Below are 25076 nucleotides of genomic sequence, written 5' to 3'. Positions count from 1 at the left end.
CTGTCACCGACACAAACCTGAAAAATAAATACAAAAGAGCAGTATCTCGTACAAAAAAAAAGAGTGGGAGGGCGGGTTATGAATTTAAACAGCTTGCTTGCTGCGATGAAATTCTAAAAAGGACTAAATTACGTCATAAAATATAACGTCACTCATGTTAGGTAAATCTAAAAACATGAAACACAATCCGTCAGTGGCCCCAGCGATAACTGAATTTAAGTCTATTTACTTAAATTCCATTACATTTTATGTTTCAGAAATCTAATCAATGCTGGCCTAATCCGTGTTTTAATAGAGAGGAATGTGTTATTGCCAAATACGGTTATCATGTCTGTATCCCTGTAGGTAAGTTGCCTTTCACACTTGCTCCAATGATTAAATTGAACTGTCTTTTTAACTGCATGTTGTTTTATTAGTAAACAAGTCGCATGTTTCGATTGATCGTCTGCTTGTCAATAACTTGACTTGAAAAACTTTTCAAATTTGATGACGACAAATTATTTTTCAAGTGCTTTAACTTTTTATCTAAATTAATGGAACAACGTCGTAAAACAAATGAAATTCAATATAACAAGAATCGTTGAAATTATCCTTTCTTTCTTTTTTTTTTTACGACGACTCATTTTTCAAGTGCTAAAATCTTTTTTTTTTTTTATCTAAATTAATGGAACAACGTCGTAAAACAAATGAAATTCAATATAACAAGAATCGTTGAAATTATCCTTTCTTTGGGTTTTTTTTACGACGACTTATTTTTCAAGTGCTAAAATCTTTTTTTTTTTAAATCTAAATTAATGGAACAATGACGTTAACCAAATGAAATTCAAAATAACAAGCATCGCTGATTTTTTTCTTTTTATTTGGGATAACATATATAAAGTAAATATATGAATGAATCTACCGAACGAAAAAAGGAGTAGGTCCGGTAAGGGCCGATTTTGGCCTCAAATTTCAGGTTTCTAACGAAAGTTTTTGGAAACTTTTTAAACACTTTAAAAGTGTCTTTTTCAATTGATTCAATTAGTTTATGTGAAAGATTTTAACTGGTTTAGTCATTAAAAACGCTCCGATTCAAACTTAAACATGACAAATCTATTAAATATGCAAAATATCGTAACTTTTCGGATGGTTTTTGTCAAAAATGAAAGTTGCTGCATCCCTGTTCATCCTCGACCTTTATATATGTTATGTGTTATCACCAAATACAATTTACATTGGCAATATTATAAATGTTCCTTTATTGAAAAGCACTTTACGCCCATTTGGGCCAATGGCTTAAAACATATATTGATGATGTTCTTTCCATTAACAATCCGAACTTTTTCGATTGGGTTCCATTAAGATATCCACTAGAACTAGAAATTAAAGAGACAACAAACACGGCTTTTCCCGCCTCATTTTTAGACTTGTACCTCGAATTTGACATACACAGACATCTCAGTACCAGAATCTATTACAAACGAGACGATTTTGATTTTGAAATTATTAATTTCCACCACCTTAGTAGCAATATACCAACTTCAACTGCATATGGAATATACATTTCCGAACTTATTCGGTATTCAAGAGCATGCAGCTCCTACTCAGACTTTGTAAAACGTCACCAGTGTCTGGGCAGAAAGTTGATGAACCAGGGGTATGTCAAAGAACGTCTCGTCCTTTTTCTAAAAAAGTTCATCGGAAGGTACCAAGAACTTGTTGATACATATTCCGAATCAACTTCATAAATATTACACGATGGTCTTGGAGTGTAGATGTTGCGTACTGACGTTGTTTATCATCGTAAGAACGTGTTATATTATTCAAGCTTAAATATGAAAAATCTATCAAATATGCCAAAAAAAACGTCACTTTTCAGATGTTTTTTTGTCATAAATGAAAGTGGTCGCATCCGTGTTCACCCTTTATATGTGTTTTGTATTATCATCAAATACAACTTGCATTTCAATATTATGAGTGAACACGTATGCGGCCACTTTCATTTTAAACGGAAACCGTCTACAAATTAACCAAAATGCTAAAATTTTGAAGATTTCAGTGATTTAGCATGACTTAAATTTTAATGATGATAGAACGCGATATTTGTGCATTGTATTGTCATAAACAGTTCATATTTATGTAGCAGAAACATTTTACTTTCCAAAATATAGCTTAAAGATTGCATTTTCACAATTTTCTAAAACTCCTATATTTTGAATCGTTAACAAATATACCAGGATTATAATTTATAACACCAGACTCTCGTTTTCTTTACACGTGACCCATTAGCGGCCGAATCAAACAGTTTTTCAAATAAAGAAGTTTAAAGCATTAAAAACCAAAAGATCCACAAAGTTGTGCCTAACCTGTCTTTATGATGTTTTTTTTTTGCTTTAGATTTTTTTGTCAGATTTTTGGAATCCTTTTGCTTTACCAATGTAGTGCCATTAAGGAGGGGCGAAAGATACCAAAAGCACTGTCAAATGCATAGATCGAAAATAAACTGACACCGACATGGCTAATAAAGAAAAAGACAAACAAACAAGTAGAAGTACACAAGAAACAACATAGAAAACTAAAGTTTAACACGAATCCCACAAAAAACTGGTGCTCCGGAAGGGTAAGCAGATCCTGTTGCATACATGTATGTGGCACCCATCGTGTTGCTTATGATATTATTAATCCGGTAAATAGTCTAATTAGGTAGGTCACATTGGTGAAAAGGGAAGGGAATAGTAGTTACGACATATGGAACATTTCCGTCTATAATTAAGAGATAACTGTATTGTATTTGAAACTTTAAGGGCGTCCATCGGTAGTTTTACTGTCGCAAATAGTTTACCTGGCGACGCTTCAGAATGTAATAAAATTTGATAAAAAGAAGATTTTTAGGCGCAACAAGTGAGTTTTTTGTTTATTATTGTAGAAATAACATGTCAATACATTCCGAAATTCAAAATGTCGGCTTCCTTAGTTACAGACAAGGAGATAGAGAATTTTGAACACTTGTTACAAAATAATTGCATTAGAATATAACAGTCTACCAACTTGTGATGGCGTCCGTAAAATTAACGAAGGGATGATTTTGACTTCACCATTTGAAACTCTTGTTTTAATGGCTTCCTTGTGAGCGTCAACACTCTATCAAGGAAAGCATGATAGGAAATCTAAATGATACAAATTCAGCCTGCTAACCCCTACTTTTCTTTTCATAAGGTATTACATATAGTTTAAAAATACATTTTTGAGGAAAGTTCTTATAAAATCCTTGCTAGTTTTTCATATTTTGCCTATGTAAAATGTACGAAAATCAAGAGAGTATTACCTGTACCAACGAAACCCACGAAAAATGGTATCCAAAAAATATTGGATCCACAATACCTCTGTTCCTTTTCAGATGACCGATGTCAACCTCATCCATGTTTATATGGCGGTACTTGTCGTAATGCTGTCGGTGACGGATTCCGATGTATATGTCCTAGTGGATACTCTGGTGATAATTGTGAAGGTAATAGAATACTGAAAACTCAATATTTGTTTGCTGATAACGCATCTTATAATCCATAATATATCTCACACCTGGACACACTTCGAAAAATCTGGCATCCTTTACTTAAACTTTCAGTATCACAGAAAAACAATGCTTGCTTCTCTTTGACAAATACGGAATATTTGTGTTGCTTAATTTACTTTTTTTTGTTCTTTTTTTTTTGGGGGGGGGGGGGTTTAAACATCCCAATATAAGGGAGATAACTCTGATTATGTAATTTTCATTAAACGATGAACGAAAACCAAATATGTAACATATATGATCAACGACAGCCACTGAATTACAGGCTCCTGACTTGAGACAGGTCCGTACATACATAATGTGACGGGGTTAAACATGTTAGCGGGATCCCAACCCTCCTAACCTGGGACAGTGGTATAACAGTACAACATAATAATAATACTTTATTCAGGAGCAATACAGCTTATAGAATATACAATTTTACAATATTTTTTTTTTTTGATTGCATCTGTGAAATATAAATCATAGAACATAAGAACGAACTATACAAATTAGTTGAAAAAGGCTTAACTCATGGCCGGGTTCTTCTACATCCAAACAACAAAAAGACACTAGGTAATACAAATCTGAGAGTATTCGCATTTAACTGACAGCTCGTTCAAAGCCACTAACAACTAATAACCTAGGCATCTAGGACTGAATTATCAATCCATCAATCCGTACACAGTTAACATCAAATAGATTTAGTATAAAGACGTCATAAACAGTCAGAGAAAAACATGACATTGTACAAAGCCACGATACAGGTATCGACAATCGACAGATTGTATATTGTATAGTCTTTTTAACATTTTCACGAATTGTATATGTTGTGTATAAGTTATCTTTTTGTACAAATTATAATTTTGGAGTGAAATACAAATTCTTCGTAGCACTGAAACTTGTGCAACAGTAATTAAAATCATGATGCGAGTCATTATATTAAAGTTTGAAATGACGGTTGTATCGCGTCTGTTTACGAATTTATGCGCGATTGGATCTAAAAGTTTTACTCTCAGATAATTTGCCAATATTTCATTTCCATTTTCTTTCGCAATTATTTTCCAAAATTTGCTGGCAGGATATTTGTTTTCAAATGACCATGATAAGGAAAGTTTGTTAAGAATATTTTCTTCACGGTACAGTGGAATCTTTATATACAAAACCACCTTTAATTTTCAAAGGGGTACACTCACTATCCAAGTTTGAACACTAAATTGTACATAACTTAAATAAAAAAAAATAAAAGAGAGCATATAGTGTGTTATAAAGCAACCCCGAATAACTTTATATCACAAATCAATTCCTCTACAAATTAATTAATCTCATGTCAATTGCGCTCTCAAAAAACACATAATTTGTTTATTTACTTAACTTTATGTATTCTTGTGACCCGTTGAAGACCCATTGGTGACCTTCGGTTGGTATCTGTTCTTTGGTCGGGTTGTTGTCTCTTTGACATATTTCCCATTTCAATTCATAATTTTATCATGCGTTGTATTAACATGTAAGAGTTTGTTTTGTAGTCACACCCTGCACCAGTGCGCCATGCTTTAACGGTGCTACATGTGTACTAGCAGGATCTTCATACACGTGCACCTGTCATCCTGGATACTATGGTGGGAGATGTGGTGGTAAGTGTGATTACTAGAACATTAATGTTTACATGCTAATTTATGATTAGTATATTGTATAGTTTAGTATATTGTTAGCGACATTACCTCATGTATATTAAAACGAATTTTATACACAGTTTATCAATTAACAGAGTAAAATACAAAACATGAGACAACCGAATCAACACCAATCAGATATTTGCTTCAATATTCGTTGTTCTGTAAATCACAGAATGTAAGCCGGTATTTATTTTCATATGTTCGTTTACCACATAACGTTAGCTGGTTTTTAGTTTGAAATTCGTAATTTCGATATTACATTATCAAGCTGGTATTTTAGTTGAGTAGATTTGCTTATAGCCTGGCATCCCGGCCCAATCTAGCTGCGCGTCGCTACGCCAGGACCCCAGTCTAAGTTGCTTATTACAGACTATAAGCTGGTATTTAGTTTCGTAGTTTCGATATAACATTATAAAGCTGATATTTAGTTTCGTACATTTGCTTATCGCAGAATGTAAGCTGGTATTTAGTTTAGGAGATTTACTTATTACTGTTAGCTCGTATTTATGTTCGTTTGATTGCTTATCATAGACTGCAAGCTGGTATTTATTTTCGTTGAATTACTTATTATAGACTGTATTCTGGTATTAAGCTTTGATGATTGGCTTATCACAGACTCTAGCCGGCTGGTATTTAGTTACATAAATTCGCTTATCACAGACTATAAGCTGACATTTAGCTGTTTAGTTTTGTAGATTTTGTAACCACAGAATGTAATCTGGTATTGAGTTTCGTTGCCTTTGCTTATTGTATAATGTAAACAAATACGTATAGGTAGATATATTCATCCCAGATTACAGAATGTTAACGAACAGTTGTAATATCAGTATTTTAAAATATCATACTTTCTATATTTTTCAAGCAATATTATTGGTACTAGCTTTTTTCAAGTTCTTGACTTATTTATACAACTATTGTAATTCCAGGGACACCTTGTACACCTGTGCCGTGTTTAAACGGTGGTATTTGTACAATAGATGGATCAACATATAACTGCACGTGTCCTGCAGGAATTAATGGAACCAATTGTGAAGGTAATTCATCATGTCAGAAAAAAATCAGGAGATGTTGTATATTTCCCAATGGAACAACTAGCCACCAAAGGTCAAATAAAGTGAATGTTAGCAATTATAGGCAATGAGAAAACCCATACAGTATAGTCTATAAAAGCCTCCGACGTGAAAACTATCACACAATTCATTTAAGAAAACTAAAACCCTAAATTAGTTTACTACTTCGGCTTATATCCAAGTTTTCTAAATACATTTCTGCCAAGCTCGCAACTTTTGATATAGGAAAACAAGCGAGTTCTTGTGAGTCTGGATATCTGTTTTCAGAGGCTATCTGTTGTTAACTTTTCTTCGATTTAGGAAATCACAGGTTTTATTCCATTGGTGGTTACACTACAGTAAAATACCGTGATATCCCAGTTAACTAATAAACCGAATATTTCATATGTAAAACAAATTCTGTAATATCACGGCTATGGATTCAAGAAGTTCTCACTGTTGCATTAAACATAGCGAGATCATTAAACAAAAAATATCTTCCTTGGCATTTTACTATTTTAATTACAATAGACATCATTGTAGTATATTTGTGGTTTTTCCTTTGGCCCTCAACTTTAAGCCATGCACTTGAAGTGAACTGATTGACATGTGTTATGATAATGCACTACTCTATACCCTGCAATTTGCTTGTCAAAGGAACAGCAGAGAATACGAAGAACTTGTACAGTGCATTAAATTCGATCTGATGAGTGTTTTTGTTGTCAAATGATGACCAATTTTCTTAATCAAATACAATACAGATACTATTAGATAACAAAACATCGTCTGTTTGTTCTGTTCCCAAAATTTAATTGTTATTTATGCGATTGTCATAAAATTGAGAGGTTTAACTACTATGAAATCAGGTTTTATTCACCATTTTCTGCACAAGAATAATTTATTTGAACTTTTGATTTTGTCATTTCATAAGGAACTTTCCGTTTTGAATTTCGTTTCAGTTTTTTGTATTTCATTTTTAATTTGGTAGGGACCTACAAAAGGTATAATCTATAAACAAAAAGGCAATGTTATATTTAGATCAAATACTTTCATATTTATAGAAATTTCAGAATCTGAATACGGATAAAAAGGGAGCGCTTATATAGAAATTTTTGTTTCAGAGTGTCCAGTTCTTTGTTTTCCCCTTTTTTCTCTTTTTTATCCTATTTGATTACGAGAATGCAGTCTATTTCAAGGGGTGTATTAGTTTTAGTCTCGCCTGGTGTTATCTAGCCTTGTCAGGCTTTTCCCCGTGACAAGATGAGAAAAACGGCTTGAGCTGTCAGATCGACATGAAGCAGAATAAAACAAAATACAAAAAAAACTCGCATACAAATTACCATACAATCCCGGAATGATACTTCGTTTTCAATGTGATATTTAAGTATTCATTTGGATAAAAAGCGATGAGGTGTAGAACATTAAACAGCTACCACAAGATTCAAGAATTAGAAAGACATAAACAGAGCAATAGACAACATAAATATACATATACCATCCACACTTATAAATAATTAAGATCGATTAAGTATACAAAGTATACAAAGTAAGAGTGCTAGGAAAGAATTAAAGAAAATGAATATTTTAAGGAGGTAGACCTAGGTTAAGGGAAATAACTCTTAAAATCATCAGTACGTTTGTGTCAGCCATTTTCATAAATATGTTCTAAGCTTCTTGGATACATAGATTATTTCCAATCTGTTTCAGGAAAATGCTTAAAAAAACTTGACTTTAACAAACGCATAACTGATTTAAAGAGTTATCTCCCTGAACCAAGGTCTACCCCCTTAAGTACATGAATATATTAACACTGCCGTTATCGACAGGATGGTGTGTATTTCAATGACATACTGACACTAATACAAACAGTATTTTGCTTGAAAATTTAAATATTTATAACATGATTAAATGAAATATTTTTTCTAGTTACACCATGCACTTCCCAACCATGTTTATACAGTGGAACCTGTAATATAGATGGTTATGGATATAATTGTGGCTGCCATAATGGATTTTCAGGATCTGTTTGTGAAGGTATATATATATATATGTAAGAGGGGCGAAAGATACCAGAGGAACAGTCAAACTGATAGATTGAAAATAAACTGACAACGTCATGGCTAACATAATTGACAAACAGACAAATAATAGTATAGAAGACACAGAAAACTAAAGACTAAGCAACACAAACTCCACTAAAACTGGGGGTGATCTCGGGTTCTCCGGAAGGGTAAGCAGTTCCTGCTCCACATGTGGCACCCGTCGTGTTGCTTATGTTATAACACATCCGGTAAATAGTCTAATTCGGTAGGTCACATTCATGAAAGGGAAGGGGATTGTAGTTACGATATGAGGAACATATCCGATATCATTTGTGAAACGGTTATTCCATAACGGTCAACGAACTCATGATGGCGTCCGTAAAATTTACGAAGGGATGATTTCAACTTCCCCATTTGGAACTCTTGGTTTAATAGCTTCCATGTGAGCAGCAACCCTCTTTCAAGAAATACAAGCACGGGAATATCGTATCAATTGGGAGATATATATACCCCGTATGCAAGTGCTGCTGGAAACTTATAAAATGCGGATTCGTTTACGTTTTTCATTGATAATGGTCTGAAAGGATTTCACAAAGAGTCTTTAGCATGTATAAATTACAATTGAAAAGAAAGAGAACAAAGGACAAATATTTTAACAAAAAGAAAAAAAAGGCATATCAACTACAACACTGACCCTATTCAGACCATCTTTGTTTACGTAGAGCCTTTTGTATTTAGACATTATAATTGATAAAAAGAACAACGGACAAATATTTCAACAAAATAGAAAAATGGCATAATAACTACAAAGAAAGACCCTATCCGGACCATCTTTGTTTACATATGCATATGGTTTTTTTCAGTGACACCATGTGAAATAAACCCATGTAAACATAACGGCACATGTTCACTATCTGGAGTCTCGTATATCTGTTCCTGTATAGATGGCTACTCTGGAAAAAAATGTCAAGGTAAAGTAATGTTTTTAACCTGATTCACTGTCCTATATCTGCTTGGCTCTAACAACAAGGGAGAGTTAGATAGCCGTATGTTTTAATGTTTTAATCAAATATTTTCGTGTTAAAAAGATCTTTTGGAAACCGGACTGGCAATGCTTACAGAAAGACTGAGCGGTCCACTTTTAATGATTTTTTTATCTTGGCAATTTTATAGTTTCAAATATTGAGGGTAGCTATTTCCGGAAAGAACAAAGATCTGTGATTGTTGGACCCTTTACATGTATGTCACGCATTTCTTCTTGAGCGTAGAGTTTGTCTAGACAAATGTTCAATTTAGATATCTTGCAGGTATCGATGATTATTATTATAACTTGTTGGAACTGTTGCATAAATATGCTTTAAGTCATGTATGCCCACGAACAATATTCAATTCACGCTGATGTTAATTGCTGCTAAATGAGAATTTAGTAGAATCAATATTTACTTGATGATATTCAAAATGTCAGAGTAAAATTGTTAATCCAGTCAATCGTCAAAGTGAATTCAGCTAAATAAAATAAATGTAAATAACAGTTTCATGTTGTCTATGTTCCCCAAAATGGCCTGATTTTAAACTAGATTTTCGCTTACCTAACTGAGTACCAGAATGTATTAACACAGATTAGGTAACCTGTCGAAAAACTATATACTATGGAGTCAAAATAAAACTGAGAATGGAAACGGAGTCTGTAAAGAGACAACAGCACAAAACAGTCGGTAATGTGAAAAAAGTCTACTGATTGTCTCTCTTGAAGTGATAATGCCACATAGATATAGGAAGATGTGGGATGAGTGCAAATGAGACAACTCTCCATCCATGTCACAATTTATAAAAGTAAACCATTATAGGTCAAGGAATGGTCTAAAACACGGAGCCTAGGCTCACACTGAACAGTAAGCTATAAAGCAATTACTAGTGTAAAACCATTCAAACAGGATACGAGAAAAGAAAAAACACTTATGAACCACATAAACAAACGACAACAACTGAACATTAGCTGTTGTCCTTTTAAACATGCATGTTTTAATGAAATGTGTTATTAAATGTTTTGACATGAATATCAATAATGTGGTCATTTTTATAAATTTCCTGTTTACAAAACTTTGAATTTTTCGAAAAACTAAGGATTTTCTTATCCCAGGCATAGCTTACCTTAGATGTATTTGGCACAACTTTTTGGAATTTTGGATCCTCAATGCTCTTCAACTTTGTACTTGTTTGGCTTTATAAATATTTTGATATGAGCGTCACTGATGAGTCTTAGTAGACGAAACGCGCGTCTGGCGTACTAAATTATAATCCTGGTACCTTGATAACTATTGAACTAGTTTTAAATGCTTACAAAATATCATCCAAATCCGAAGAACCACCAATTGACATATATTTTACCTTTAACTTGTTTATTATTATTACAGTGACCCCATGTACCGGTCCTCCATGCTTAAATTCCGGAACATGTACCATAAATGGAGCTGACTATTCTTGTGCGTGCCCCTTTGGAATATCAGGACCTAATTGTGAAGTTACTCCTTGTAGTAGCAGCCCTTGTTTACATGGTGGTTCGTGCAATATAAATGGTGCTGCTTACACTTGCTCGTGCGCAGATGGGTATTCAGGAGCAAACTGTGAAGGTAAGTGTCACTTATTTCCTTACGTGATTTAGCAGATTACTGTATACGTATATTGTATATTAAGCTTGGCTTTCGTAAAACGTAGATTTTACTTTCGCAAATGGATGTTACTTAGCGACGCGTAGCGGAGCTAGGTGAACGGATATATGCCACAGTAAAATCAAGTTTTACGAGGGTTGAGTTTAAAACGCTGATGTGAATTAAGTTTTTTATCCTTCATTGAACTTTTGATGTCGTCCCTTAGTTAAGGACTGGTAAAACGTGGAATATAAACATTCATAATATACCTTAGCCGTATTTAGCACAACTTATTTTAGGAATTTTTGATCGTCAATGCTCTTCAATTTTGTATTTGTTTGGCTTTTATACTATTTTGAGCGTCACTGATGAGTCTTTGATAGTTTAGTTTAAACATATTTTATTTGCAAAAGTAGCAAAAGGGATTGGACACAAGTTATAACAACATTAGAGACGTCCTCTCCCAATATAAATATAAACACAAAGTACATTAGATAATGGCGAAAAAGAAAAAATACAACATAGTAGTAATGCATGTTATACATACTTCAAACAAAAATTAGAAATAAAAAGAAAAAAGAAAAAAAATACAATATAATAAGGAATAATAATGAAACAACTAGACTGGAGTGAAAGGTTGTAAAGTAGAAATTTAGAATGTTAATTGATTGTTTTAAATCTTTGTGTTATTCTGATATAAGATTGTACGGACTCAAAAATGTCTTTGTTTTGCTGAAAAGAAAGGTCACCGTCACCAGCCAATAGAAGCTCAATGGATATAGCATAACTTTCTAATTTTGAAAACAGTATTTCTCTTGCTTCGTTGTGAAGAGCGCACTCTAAAAAATAGTGTATACTATCCTCAACAGGGTGGCCACAGCTGCATGCGGGACTTGGTTTAATATTAACACGATGTAAATCTGAATTTAAAGAACTGCACATATTTCTCAAACGTGTATGAATGATATTAAGTTTTCTATCTCCACAACTAAAATAGGAAGGTGGCTGTATCAATTTGGACTTCATCTTTCGTTTAAAAATATTTATGTTTTTGGACGTACGTATGTCGGGGGAAGGCTATTCCATTCAATAGTAGTGGATGGGAAAAAGGATTTTCTAGTTATGTCTAGTCTATAACCGGGTACTACATAATTATTACTGTTTCGCAAATCGTAGTTAGATACTTGACCAACAAGCGGGGGCATTAAATCACAGAGATAATCAGGGGCAGTCCCATTATGTAAAGAATAGAACATATTGAGCTTTCTGGATTTTCTTCTGTCCACAAGCAATTGCCAGCCAGTTTCAAAATATATAGCTTCCCGACTAGCAAACACGGGCAACCCAGTTACTAACCTCCCTGCTTCTAACTGAACATGTTCTAAATTGTCGGCTTCTTGTTGAGTACAACCATCCCATAACTCACATGCATATTCCATAACGGGTCTTATAAAAGTTAAATATATACGAGCAAGATAATTTCTATTCAATACATATTTCAATTTTTTAAGAACATTTAATCTTGTGCTTGCACACTTTAAAATATTTTCTATATGTGTATGGAATTTACCATTGGAATCAAAAGTAATCCCTAAGTGTTTATGACAGGAGACAAATTCTACTAATTGGTTTTGAAATTCTATTTCAATATCATCTGGGGAAGTATGGCAGGAGAATATCATAGCCTTTGTCTTATTAGGGTTAAAGTTAATAAGCCAATCTTTAGACCATACTGAAATTTGTTCTAAATCGCTGTTATCTAAGTCTTTGATAACTATTGACACCACTGGGTCGACATGAATATCAATTATATGGTCATTTGTATAAATTTCCTGTTATAAAGCTTTGAATTTTTTTGAAAAACTAAGGATTTTCTTATCCCAGGAAGAGATTACCTTAACCGTATTTTTTGTCCCCAACGCTCTTCAACTTTGTATTTGTTTGGCTTTTAAATTATTTTAAGCGTCACTGATGAGTCTTATGTAGACGAAACGCGCGTCTGGTGTATTAAATTATAATCCTGTTACCTTTCATAACTATTGTAAATGACCAATAAAAAATATTGTTACAAACGAATTACATTAGAATGATACATATGGCTTAAATTAAAATATTGTTTGTTTGCCCTTTACCGACCGACCCTATAAATTCGTTCCGCCTGAAATTCTTTTATTTGTATTTATAAGCATATTTTATTTTATTTTATTTTTTCGTTCCTACCAAAAATGTTATATTTGTATTTCCCGCTCAAAACTTTTTTACCGGAATCCTCGGGTTTTATCTTTAACGTATAAGGTCCAGTCCGCTTGGTATCACCTGGGCGTTTGACATGAACACTTGCATTTGAAGTTTCAAAGCATTTGTTTGAGATTGAGGAAATCATAATATAACGTACGTTACTCTTTATCTTAAGGCTTTATACTTAAAGAGCAGGGTTCATTTATAAAAAAAGTTTGTTTGATACAAAATTATCTACATGTGTACAAACTAATTTGTAAACGGACGTTGTATTCTATGTAGGAATGGCCTTTTGTGATGCGCAGATCAGGATGATTAAGTTAACGATGCCGCTATATTATTTATATCTGACATGAACCAAAAGTGACAAAACCCTGTAAAGAAGAGAATATCTGGCAGTAAAATCGCCAAGTTTTCCATACAAATCATTTATAAATGCGATGTTAACTACGTGACAATTGAGTTTTAATTCTTGTAGCATTTTTATTGGAAACAAAGGCACACACGAAATTTTTAACACTCTAGGGACTTTTTCTACTAGTAATGTATGTCTGTCCGGACATATCTTACCAGTACAAAGTTATCTCTTACAGAAAACCTTAGGTAAGCGTACAAGGTACGTAGTACAGAATATAAGTGCAAGTTCAAAGTTCCAGGCATGTAAAAGTTGAAGATATGAGGCACAGCTCTATATGTTGATATTTGAAAACAAAATAGTAGTGCATATGAATATATGTGCTTCACATTCTACGTGATATTTTTTTTCTTCAAAACTTATAGTCCCAGAAAACTTATTTGCAAAAACAAAACAGACAAAAATGATATTTCTATATCTAAAAAATGACATTATGCTGATTTTGTATATAAAATAAAATATTAAACCTACCTGCCTACCCATGAAAAATAATATACCGAGCCAAGTTATTTTTTTTGGAGAAAAAATAAAATATTTTACCTACCTACCTACCCTGTTTCAAAACATAGGGTCGGAAAAGGGCAAACAAACAATATTTTAATTTAGGCCTATTCCGTTGAATATTTCGATTTAAATATAATAATTTACAATTTTTGGTTGAAGCATATAATTCCATTAATCTATATTTGGGTTTTTTTCTCTTTCTATCTTTATTAACTTAATTATACTGCCGCTATTTTTTATTTTACAAAAGATTCAACTTGCTGACAAGGAAAAATAGTAGGATGTGCCTGACTACATATAATTCAACTCGTATTACAATTCGATATGAATCATGTTCAAGAAACAAACAGAAACATAAAAACTCTCTATCTCTGTCTTAATATTTTAAATGATTGTTTTACAGTAACGCCATGCACTGTCAATCCATGTGTTAACAGTGGTGTTTGTTCAATATCCGGTTCAAGCTACCAATGCTCATGTGTGAATGGTTATTTGGGAGTGAAGTGCGCAGGTTTGTATTTTTAAACATGTATTATTTTGCAAAATGCTTAATTGTGCTTGATTCTGCATGGCTAAAATTAAAACATAGAATATACATTTAAAAATTTCGTTTAATTTGGAAAATTTCAAAAATGGTACTTGACAATAGATAAAGATTGTTAAAAGTGGATTATTAGGTTTCCCCCAAAAAAAAACAAGTTACAATTTTATGTTGATGGTATGCTGTTGCAGTCGTTCGCTCGATCAGAGACATGATTATAATTTGATATAGTATAAAGGTCTAAATATTATTAGGCTGGCTGAAATTTTATAGGACACCTTCCTGTTCGAGGGTTATACTTCTAAAATAAATACATGTAGTAGGAGAGTATTTTTGATTTCAGGTTGTTACCTAAAGTACCGATTGATCGAATCTTTTTACATTTTAACATAATGGCATACACCAAAACCTGATGGGAGTGTAACAATGACACATTTTACACCTTTCATTATTCCGATTTATGTCCCTTATTGATTTTGAAATATTTTTTTATTAAGTAATCTAATTTATCAATAAAAAGCAGGTGATAATCTCAAGAAATGACAAAAACCAACGACCACGTATGACGTTCCTAACTTACAAATGAAATGAAATTGAAACAAAAATGCTCCAAGTTTGAGTAGTATTAATGAACATATTTTAGAATAGCGTTATTATAGTATTTTGATTTCCAGATCCCCCATGCAGTAATGATCCATGCTTAAGTGGCGGTAGTTGTTCTATTACTGCAACTGGATACAAGTGCGCATGCTCAAACGGGTTTTCTGGAACAGATTGTGAAGGTAATTTCTTTGAATAACTTTAATAATTCATTAAATTCAGTTCATACTTGATAGTCTCCGTTTATTAGTTCACTTATCATTTATAACAGGTTTAAATTTTGAACGCAAGATGCGCGCTTCGTCTTCAAATTCATAAGCGACATGTACAATTCAAGAAATGCTTTATTGAGTTATAAACAACTTTGTGGTACCACCTACTCAGCAGAGATTATAAACATATATTATTGAATCAGTATTTTCTTTTAATAATGGATGGGATATAAACAAATGTGGACAGACATATGATTGTATGTTTATGCATAGCCAGTATTTGTTGTGTTGGTTACAGTCCTATTAATAAACGGACTACTGGCGCTGAAAAACAGACAATACAAATTGTAGAAAGAATATAAAATATTTATTACTAATAATACAACAAGTATATGTACAAAATATGTATGTGTGGATATTTGATAGGCCGCAGATAAAATGTTTAACCAGTTCCAGGGAGACAAACAAACCGATAGCCAAAGGATTGAAAAGAGCATATCGGTGATCCTATGATAACATAAGTGTCAAAACATCCCTTCTACGTGCAAGAGTGGACTGGACGGAGAACCCCCCCCCCCCCTCTGTTTACACAGACCTCTGAAAACAACAGTCTCTCCGATTTTTAAAATGCAAACCACCTGAATTACGTATGATTGTATGTTTATGCATAGCCAGTATTTGTTTTTTTGGTTACAGTCCTATTATTTTGGTTTTTAGACCAATTTAAATCTTATCTTATCTTATATATCTACCAAAGACTTTTATGTGAAGCTCAAATCATACATCAACCAGTTGATACGATATGCCAAAAAATGTTACTGGTAACACGAAAGATGCCACCTGTGGAACAGGAGTGAATTGGGTTTCATTCTTTTAAAGGTTATTTCCCTTAAAAATTTAAAAAAAAAGATGTGGGTAATTGCCAATGACACTTAGAGTCTAAGATTAATAACCAATGATGTGATTATCTACATGCCTCATTAAGATCTTCCGCAAATAGCAAGATAAATCGATATTCAATTCAATTCAATTCTTTATTACTTTAAGCACATTATGCTTATCAGTGCAATAAATACAAATACATTTCTATAACACAACATGACATAATACATCAGAGAAGCAAATAAATATCAAGTATTGACCAACAGTTTGGTCCTATGATTAAGTGCATTAAACAAGAATTTACACAAATTACGTAAATCTTTTACATTTTCAGTGCTGAGAAGTTGCACTAATTTGAACGACGATGGACGTCTATAATAATAAGGTTTAATAAACTGTCTCCTCAAGTCTCTATAGCTTTCACATTGTAAAACAAAATGGAATTCATCTTCAGTGATATTCAAAGTACAAAGAGTACACTTTCTATCTAACCTATTTACCCCATGATAACGGCCTACTTCAACAAACAAATTATGAGATGACAATCTAAGGCGAGTTAAATACACTCTAAAATTCATATGTTTAGTTAGATAATTCTGTAAACATACATTATTGACAATATATTTATATAAATAACACTTGGATGAAACGATATAAAGTAAGCAATAAATCCCAACAAGAAACTAAATGTGCAGAAAACAGAAAAGCAGCATTCCAAGTTAAGCTATAAAGTAGCTTCAATAAACACAACGCAATTATGTCTGACAGTTTAAGTTTCCTGTGAAGTGTTTTGTGAACGTCAGTTTGTATGCAGTTTGTATGCATGAGGTTTTACTTTTGAATGTATTTAAATTGTACCCTTTTTATAGTTTTATCCTTTTTATTAACTGCAGGCCATATTAAAACGCAAATTGGTATAGATTATCGGGTTTTCTACACATTGATATCGGAAAATATCAGCCGCGTGTCACAATGTGAACCTTTTTGCCGAGTGAGCGGCTGATATTTTACGATATCTATACGAAGAAAACCCGATTATCTTTTTATCGTTCTATTACTGGTCGTTTCTTTCTCCCTAAGACAGTTTTACGCTTGACAAAAACAAGCTTGATAACGTCTCCTCTCGCATTGTGACGTCGCTGATAACGTCCCCTCTCACATTGTGACGTCGCTGATAATGCCTGGTCTCATTTTGAAGTCTTGATACTACAATTACGGAGCAACAGAGCAGGGTGATATAGGCGAAGGGAAGGACGATAATATTCGTTATTACACTCAACAAAACAAGAATTTATCATATAGAAAAATAGGCTAGAGGAGCCGAAAACGCTTTCTCTGATCGCGATATGTGTTTCTATAAAGTTACACATTGAATACCGATGAATAAATCAAAAGAGTTGTAATAAAATCTATATATATTTTCTTTTTATTTATTTCTTAACAGTTACACCATGCAGTGGGGATCCGTGTTTTAATGCAGGAACATGTACTATATCCGGTTCAAGTTATCAATGCACATGTGCTAGTGGATTTTCTGGAACCAATTGCGAAGGTATTTTAAAAATTATAGTATTATTGTGCTGAAAGTTTTCTACAAATGAAAAAAATAAGTGTATCAAGTCAGGGATGTGCCAGTTATTACCAATCGTTTGTTCTTTTTGAGCTTTTGATTTTGCCATTTGATGAGGGGTGTCCTGTTTGGAACTTTCCTTGAAGTTCGGTATTTTGTTATATTACTTACCAAAAAAATATGGACTAAGATCATTTCAAAAGAGATAGTGTGAATTGTTTGCCCCTTTCAAATGATGTGTTGTTTATTTTATAGTACAACGTATAACTGTACCAATATGTGACTACTGTTTTGCTTTCTTTATAGTAACATCTTGCATTGTGAAAAAATGTCAATGAAACAACACATTCCACTCTATACACTGTATAAACGAATGTAAATGGAACAGGATTTATGCTCCGTTTATATATATTTTCTTTTGACATGTTTGATTCCTCTATGTTATAGTAACACTGTGTAGTGGGGATCCATGTATGAATTCATGTAAGGTTTTTTGAAATCCAAACAGTAATTGTGGTAGATGTTTAGTTTTATTTAAGAATTGAATGCTTCTTTTTGTAAATTTATTGGGGTGTAAAAGCGTTGACCGAAGTACATTTTGTATGAAGCGCAAAAGCGCTTCATTCTAAAAATGTACGCACGGTCAACGCTTTTACAACCCTATAAAGTTACAAAAAGAAGCATTCAATTCTTATAATTACATTTTTAAGCTATGATCATGAAAACACAAATTTTATATATTTTTTTATTTAATTCACCTGTGCACTTTATTGTTGGACCACGTGTTATCATGAATGAAAAGTTGTATTGAGCAATGCAACTGCTTACGGAATAACACGTGATGTGCAGTTAGCCAATCAAAATAAAGTATTATAATGAAACATACATCTGATGTAATTATTACAAATTAAAAAAAAATAAACAAAAGATATCCAAAAACAGACTCACACGATGTCTTATTCAATTTCGTTCTATTCACTCCCCCTTATTCAACTTATAAAAACATGTATTTGTTTAATAATGTTTATGACGAAGATGATTATTTAAGAATACTTAAAGAACCCTTATTTTAATCTACTTCACTTATTATTTTCTTAAATCAACACCTTGCAGCTGTGAACATGTCGGAATGAATGAACCTGTACTGGTTAAAGTTCAATTTAGATATGTTCAAACAGATTCCAGGGAACTAATTATGAAAGTATAAATTCGAAAATGTTAACCAAACATATACAATGATAAATTTGTATCAAAGGATTTTTAAAAACATGAAATATAACTTTACAGGTCAATATCTCACTTTTTATTAACAGCAATTTGTCTCTCTTTAATGTGTATTTTATAAATGTAAATTCAACATAAATTTTTATAAATGCATGTATCTTTTTCTCGTTTCTGTATAGTAACACCTTGCAGTGGGGATCCGTGTTCAAATGGTGGAACATGTAGTGTTTCCGGTTCAAATTATCAATGCACATGCGCAAACGGGTTTTCTGGAACTAACTGTGAAGGTAGTTATGTAGAAAAACTGCTTAATATAGAAAAAAAAACATAGTGTTGACACATTTATGTTTAAAGTTAAAAAAAAACAACAATGAAAAACACAATTTTCTAATACAATATAACAAGATTTAATTCTTCAATTTTGTTCTGCTTTTTCTTCTTACAATGTAAGGAAATATGTCAAGATTTAATAAATGTCTTTCTACATTTTCTTAGTATAATGGATGTGAACGGAACATGAGTTATTATACTGTGCTTATGTGTCTTGTTTTCTTATTCCTTTGTTGCAGTAACACCTTGTACTGGTGATCCATGTGTGAATGCAGGAACATGTACTATTTCCGGTTTCAGCTATCAATGCGCATGTGTGAATGGATTTTCTGGGACTAATTGCGAAGGTAATTCTGGTAATGAAGTATTTGAATGTAAAATATAAATCTGTTGTTTTAAGTTTAGATTTAGTTAGTATTAAATCATAAATTAAAAACTTTTACATGAATACAAAATCACATGATGATGCATTTAATATCAGAGTTTTTTCTTTAAATGTTTACCTATAAACTGTTATGGAAATGCAACTTCTTAATGTATTCTTTCTTTTTTATAGTCACGCCTTGCAGTGGGGATCCTTGTTTAAATGATGGAACATGTTCTGTTTCCGGTTCCAGCTTTTATTGTACATGCGTAAATGGATTTTCTGGAGCTAACTGTGAAGGTAAATAAAATCTACAATAGTTAGAAAAAAATATGTTTATATTTATTTTTCACCTTTTGCATCTTCATATATTTGTTGCAAAGCATGTCAATATTCATATTGATGTTAAGCTCAATAAGTATATTTTTTTTTTGTGTACTGAGAGAAAAATTTCTAGATATTTTTGCAAGTGTATTATATTGGTTTATGATGATTTTTATGAAAATTTATGAAATGGTATTGTTTAAACTTACCCTATTCAATAAAGAGATGTGTCCACAATATGGAGCATGTACAGTAACTTTTTTTGGTTCTAGATATCAGAGAATGTGTGTTACCCATAGCGGGTTTCTATGACTTATTGTAAAAGCTTGTCAACCAATAAATTTGAAAAATTATCTAAATAATGATTGCGCTTATTTTTGTTCCATTGTCTTACAAGTTTTTAAAACAATTCTTCTATTGCTGTCTTATATAGTTACACCTTGCAGCGGGAATCCGTGTATGAATAATGGAACATGTACAGTAACTGGTTCCGGTTCTACTTATTTTTGTATGTGTGCAAATGGTTTTTCTGGGACTAACTGCGAAGGTAATTTAACCAGAATAACATTTGTATCAAATATTTTCATATTCAATGATTTTTAAAAACGTCATTATTTTATGGTCGCGTTATTTTTAAAACAGTATTTTTTTAATTTTAACAAAGTTTTTTAGTTTTTAACAAAGTTTTGTAGTTTTTTACAAAGTTTTTGTTTAATTGATTTGCTTTTGAATAAAGCTAAAACAATTTTAAGTTGGTCAGATGATATACATTAACCTTAATGGTATGTTTTGAAAAATTGGCATGGTTTATTTTTTTTGGTAGTTCAACTTTGCAGTTTGACTTATTTAACATGCACTATTTTCTGTTATATACATGTATATGAATGCACATGTGATTGGTGATTTTTGGGTTATAATTGCGAAGATATAATAATTTAATCCGCTTAAAATGATAGAAAAGAGAAATGTTGTATTTGCGCCAGATGCCCGTTTCGTCTACAAAACACGTTAGTGACGCTCCAATAAAATAAGTTAAAAAAATTGCATGGTCTAAAACATTTCATGCATAGAAGAAATAATAAAATAAAACTGGAAAAAAAATTAATACACTATCTTGAAAGTCTTGAAAAAACTACATTGTGTAAATTTATATTGCAGCTTAGTAAAGACTACAATTTTGTTATTCCATAGAAGAAGACCATCTAAGAGGATAACTCATTGTTGGCAGTATGCGAGCATGAGTATGCCACGCAGTTCATTCAGTGATATTACAACTTATGTGTAAACCTTCTGTTGGTTCATGCATGAATAAAAGCAAACATTGTTATTGGTACGCCTTTCAGTTACCTATTTGCACTCTTTAAACTTTTCTAAGGTTTTACGATTGTAATTTTTCTCTATTGAGTGTTTTAGATTACCCATGAAAACATTTATAATAATGAGTTGACCTGGACTATGTTAATTTTCTTACTTTATATACGTGTTTCGATGTAAGCAGGTGTGGTATAAGTGCCAATGAGAAAACTTTCCATTCAATTCACAATTTTTTATAGCCGTTTAGGTCAAAGTACGACCTTTAACATGGAGCCTAAGCCCACACCGAATCGTATTTGCTTGTTTAGTTGGGACTACTATCATGGTTTCCATCAATTTTGGCTCTGACCTTTATTATAAACCAGTCCCATACATAACTGAGTATTATGTTTCTATTATTCCTTTTTTTTTATACCACACGTATTGTGAAGCCTCAACTACAATCACGTGTTGCAGGATCACATTATTGACTTCTTTAAATTAAAATTACACCCGTGCTCACTCACTCCCCATTCATAAATCATCTTTGTGTCCGTATTGTTAGTGGTTACCTTTACCATGTTTACTGTGAATGCTATTGCCAAAATGTCGTTTGCCTGCCTCCTTAATTTGAAACACAATATTAAAAATAATCATGGATTCATTTGCGAATTGTGGCAGAAAATAAGATTAATGCTGCGAAGTAGACGTTGTCACAGGAAGTACTCTCCCCGGATATATTTTGATTGTGACATCGTTGATGCAGATAAAAATTTGAAAAAAATAATGGATGCATAACCAGCATGGTACATCTATTTAAAAACGTAAATGTTGCTAAGCTCCAGTGACTCAATTACAACAATAGTGTTGTCCTTACCGACAATAACCACAAATTATCGATTTGGTTTGTAACTCATATTACTTTAACTGTTTGATAAAGAAATCAATTATTATACATTTACTTTGAAATCCACCATACCAAAGAAAATATACAAAACATTCAAAAATCTAGTATAGGCTCTTTTTAAGTTCCAATGATGATGATAGGAGGATTCTACTCCTTTTCTTGACCTACCGGCATCATGAACGTTCAAATCCAAACACTTAAAAAGTCAAATATTAGATAAAATGAGTAGAAGCGGCGTTATTAAAACTTATTTTAGGTAACCTTTGCCTAAGGGAGCATTCGTTTCTTAATAATGTCTAAATATATCGACCGGAAACTTGAGAAAAATATTGTTCAAATCATGATAGTACAGAGGTACTGACTACTGAGAAGATGATATCAACGGGAATTAACAATCAAGATGGAATAGTATCAATCCTGTGCCATGAAAAAAATAGCACGTCACAAATATAAAATTTCACCTTCGGTTAAGTTCAAAGTTCTAAAATTTGCATTATCGACGATTTATTAATGTGTTGATGTTTTGTGTTTAAACATATTTTATTTGCTTAAATATACAAAAGAGATGAGGCACAAGTTAATCAAACTAATATAGTCTTTTGGTGATGTCTAAGGGTTTAATCTTAACTAATTACCAGTCTGCTAATTTTAGATGTATGATCAATTAATTTACCATTTCAACGTATTGTAAAGGAGTAGCGGGGCGAAGGCCTCATATGGCGTAAAATCTGCATACCCTTCTGGAGCATATGAAATCTAACCCGGTTTTTGTCGTTACCAAGTTTTAAGTTATCTATGTTCTTGTTTAGTAGACTATTTAGAAGGTTTTTTTTGTCATGGCACTGTCATCTTTTACTCGAATATCGATAATCGATATCTTCCGCATCTCCTTTCAACAGCCCTTCCCAAACATCCTTGCTTGTCAAATGTCGCAAGATATAAAAACGTTCAAATAATCGATATTCTTTTTATAACATCATAGTTGTCCCCAAAGCTAGCTTTATTTTTTTTTTAATTTGTTGTTATTGAGTTGAAAATAACAATAAATATAAAAAAAAGAAGATGTGGTATAATTGTCAATGAGACAACTCTACACAAAAGACCAAATGACACAGAACTTAATAACTATAGGTCATCATACGGCCTTCAACAATGACCAAAGCCAATACCGCATATTAAAGGCCTCGAAATGACAATTTTAAATCAATTCAAAACTGAGAAAACTAACTTACTTATTTATGTACAAAAAATGAACGAAACACAAATATGTAACACACCAATAAACGACAACTACTGAATTACAAGCTCCTGACTTGGGACAGGCTAATACATACAGAATGTGGTGGGTTAAACATGTTAAAGTCAATTATAGAATATGCTAGCTTTAGTGTTACCATCGCTTTTAGTTTGTAGCAGACACATTTCTCTTTGATACGTGTTTGATGGCTGACGGTTTTAACTTATCTCAAATACAAATCGACATGTTTTGTGGCTGACAATATCATATGTCATACTTTAGATTTTTGGAATCATGTAATTGTTGTATACAAAATGAATGTTAGAAAACTTTGGTTTATTGTTTATTTATTTTAAAACAAACAGATATACATCAGTTAAACAGTTTAATAATTTTACACATTTATATAAAGCATTAGTTTTTGTACAGAGGTAGCAAGATATGACATGATATGAAATACACGGTTACCGGTAATGCGCATACGGTAACTCGCTTAATGTTGTTATTTTGAATCAATCAAATATTTGCAACCAACAACAGATTATAATTAAAAACCAATTGTTCAAAGAACAATTGAAGGTCTTTCCACCAATAAGGATCTATTTTGATATGAAAATATTAAAATTCAGTTGAAAATGTCAGTTCCTATGGCTAAATGATATATAAATATGAATTTCAAGCAAAGGTCAAAATCTAGAACGTCCAATTAACCTATGACTTTGACCTCAATTTCAAGGTCATAAACCAAGGATCCCAAATAAAAACACCCTAGGTCTGTATTATGTATGGTTCATGAGTAATATCACTTTACGCATAATTCTAAATATAACAGGGGCAAAAATCCCATTTATTCTCTTCGCACCCTTCCAATCAAAATTTATAAGTTACGACATGTCGCAACTAACAATTTAGTAAAAATAATTTGTTGAAATCTTATAAGGTTAATGAAAAAGAGTGAAAATAAGCCAAAATCAAAATTTAGAATTTGACCTTGACCTTTGACCTTGACCTAATTTTCATTTTTTTGGACCAAGGATCTTAAATCAAAAGACCCTAAGCCTTTACTTTATAATGATAATGAGTTATATTACCATACAACTAATATAAGATATAAAAGGGGGAAAAGTCGCATCAAATGTTTACGTACCCTTTTAACTAAAATTTACTTGTTACGCCATGTCGTAACACACATTTTGTGAAAATGTTTTGTCGTTATCTTATAGGATTTCTGAAAAGAAGAGATAACAAGCCAAAATCATATTTTTGAACATGACCTTGACCTTTGACCTTGACCTCATTTTATTTTTTTTGGACCAATGACCTCAAATCGAAAGACCCAAGGTCTCTATCACTAATGGTTTTCCAGTAACAAATTTATTTCATTTATTTCATTACAAAAGGGGAAATAACTCTCATATGGAGTCTTCGTAAAGCTTCGGTGAAAATAAAACGTAACATTCTGAGGATATAACGAGCAACTTGGAAAAACAA

At 32.3% G+C, this 25076-nt stretch overlaps 1 protein-coding gene across 1 annotated transcript; it reads left to right on the top strand.

Moving 5' to 3' along the window:
• The first annotated feature begins 327 nt into the window (after nt 1-327).
• On the top strand, nt 328-21478 carry LOC143053686 (uncharacterized). Its single transcript, XM_076226473.1, has 14 exons — nt 328-341; nt 5042-5163; nt 6132-6239; nt 8181-8288; nt 9160-9267; nt 10711-10926; nt 14505-14612; nt 15317-15424; nt 17781-17888; nt 19310-19417; nt 19700-19807; nt 20017-20124; nt 20582-20695; nt 21307-21478. The coding sequence occupies exons 1-14, from the start codon at nt 328-330 to the stop codon at nt 21309-21311; spliced, it is 1443 nt and encodes a 480-aa protein (XP_076082588.1). The 3' UTR covers nt 21312-21478.
• Nucleotides 21479-25076: the final 3598 nt, after the last annotated feature.

The sequence above is a fragment of the Mytilus galloprovincialis genome, chromosome 12 (assembly GCF_965363235.1).
Source record: "Mytilus galloprovincialis chromosome 12, xbMytGall1.hap1.1, whole genome shotgun sequence".
NCBI lineage: Eukaryota > Metazoa > Mollusca > Bivalvia > Mytilida > Mytilidae > Mytilus > Mytilus galloprovincialis.
The sequence above is the reverse complement of the archived record's forward strand: the minus strand, read 5'-3'. Positions and strand labels throughout refer to the sequence as shown.

Bases quoted from the DNA above. Each gene is read 5' to 3' on its own strand.
- LOC143053686 (XM_076226473.1), top strand. The intron at 6,240-8,180 runs GTAATTCATCAT...TATTTTTTCTAG, and splicing joins TAATGGAACCAATTGTGAAG to TTACACCATGCACTTCCCAA. The intron at 14,613-15,316 runs GTTTGTATTTTT...TTTGATTTCCAG, and splicing joins TTTGGGAGTGAAGTGCGCAG to ATCCCCCATGCAGTAATGAT.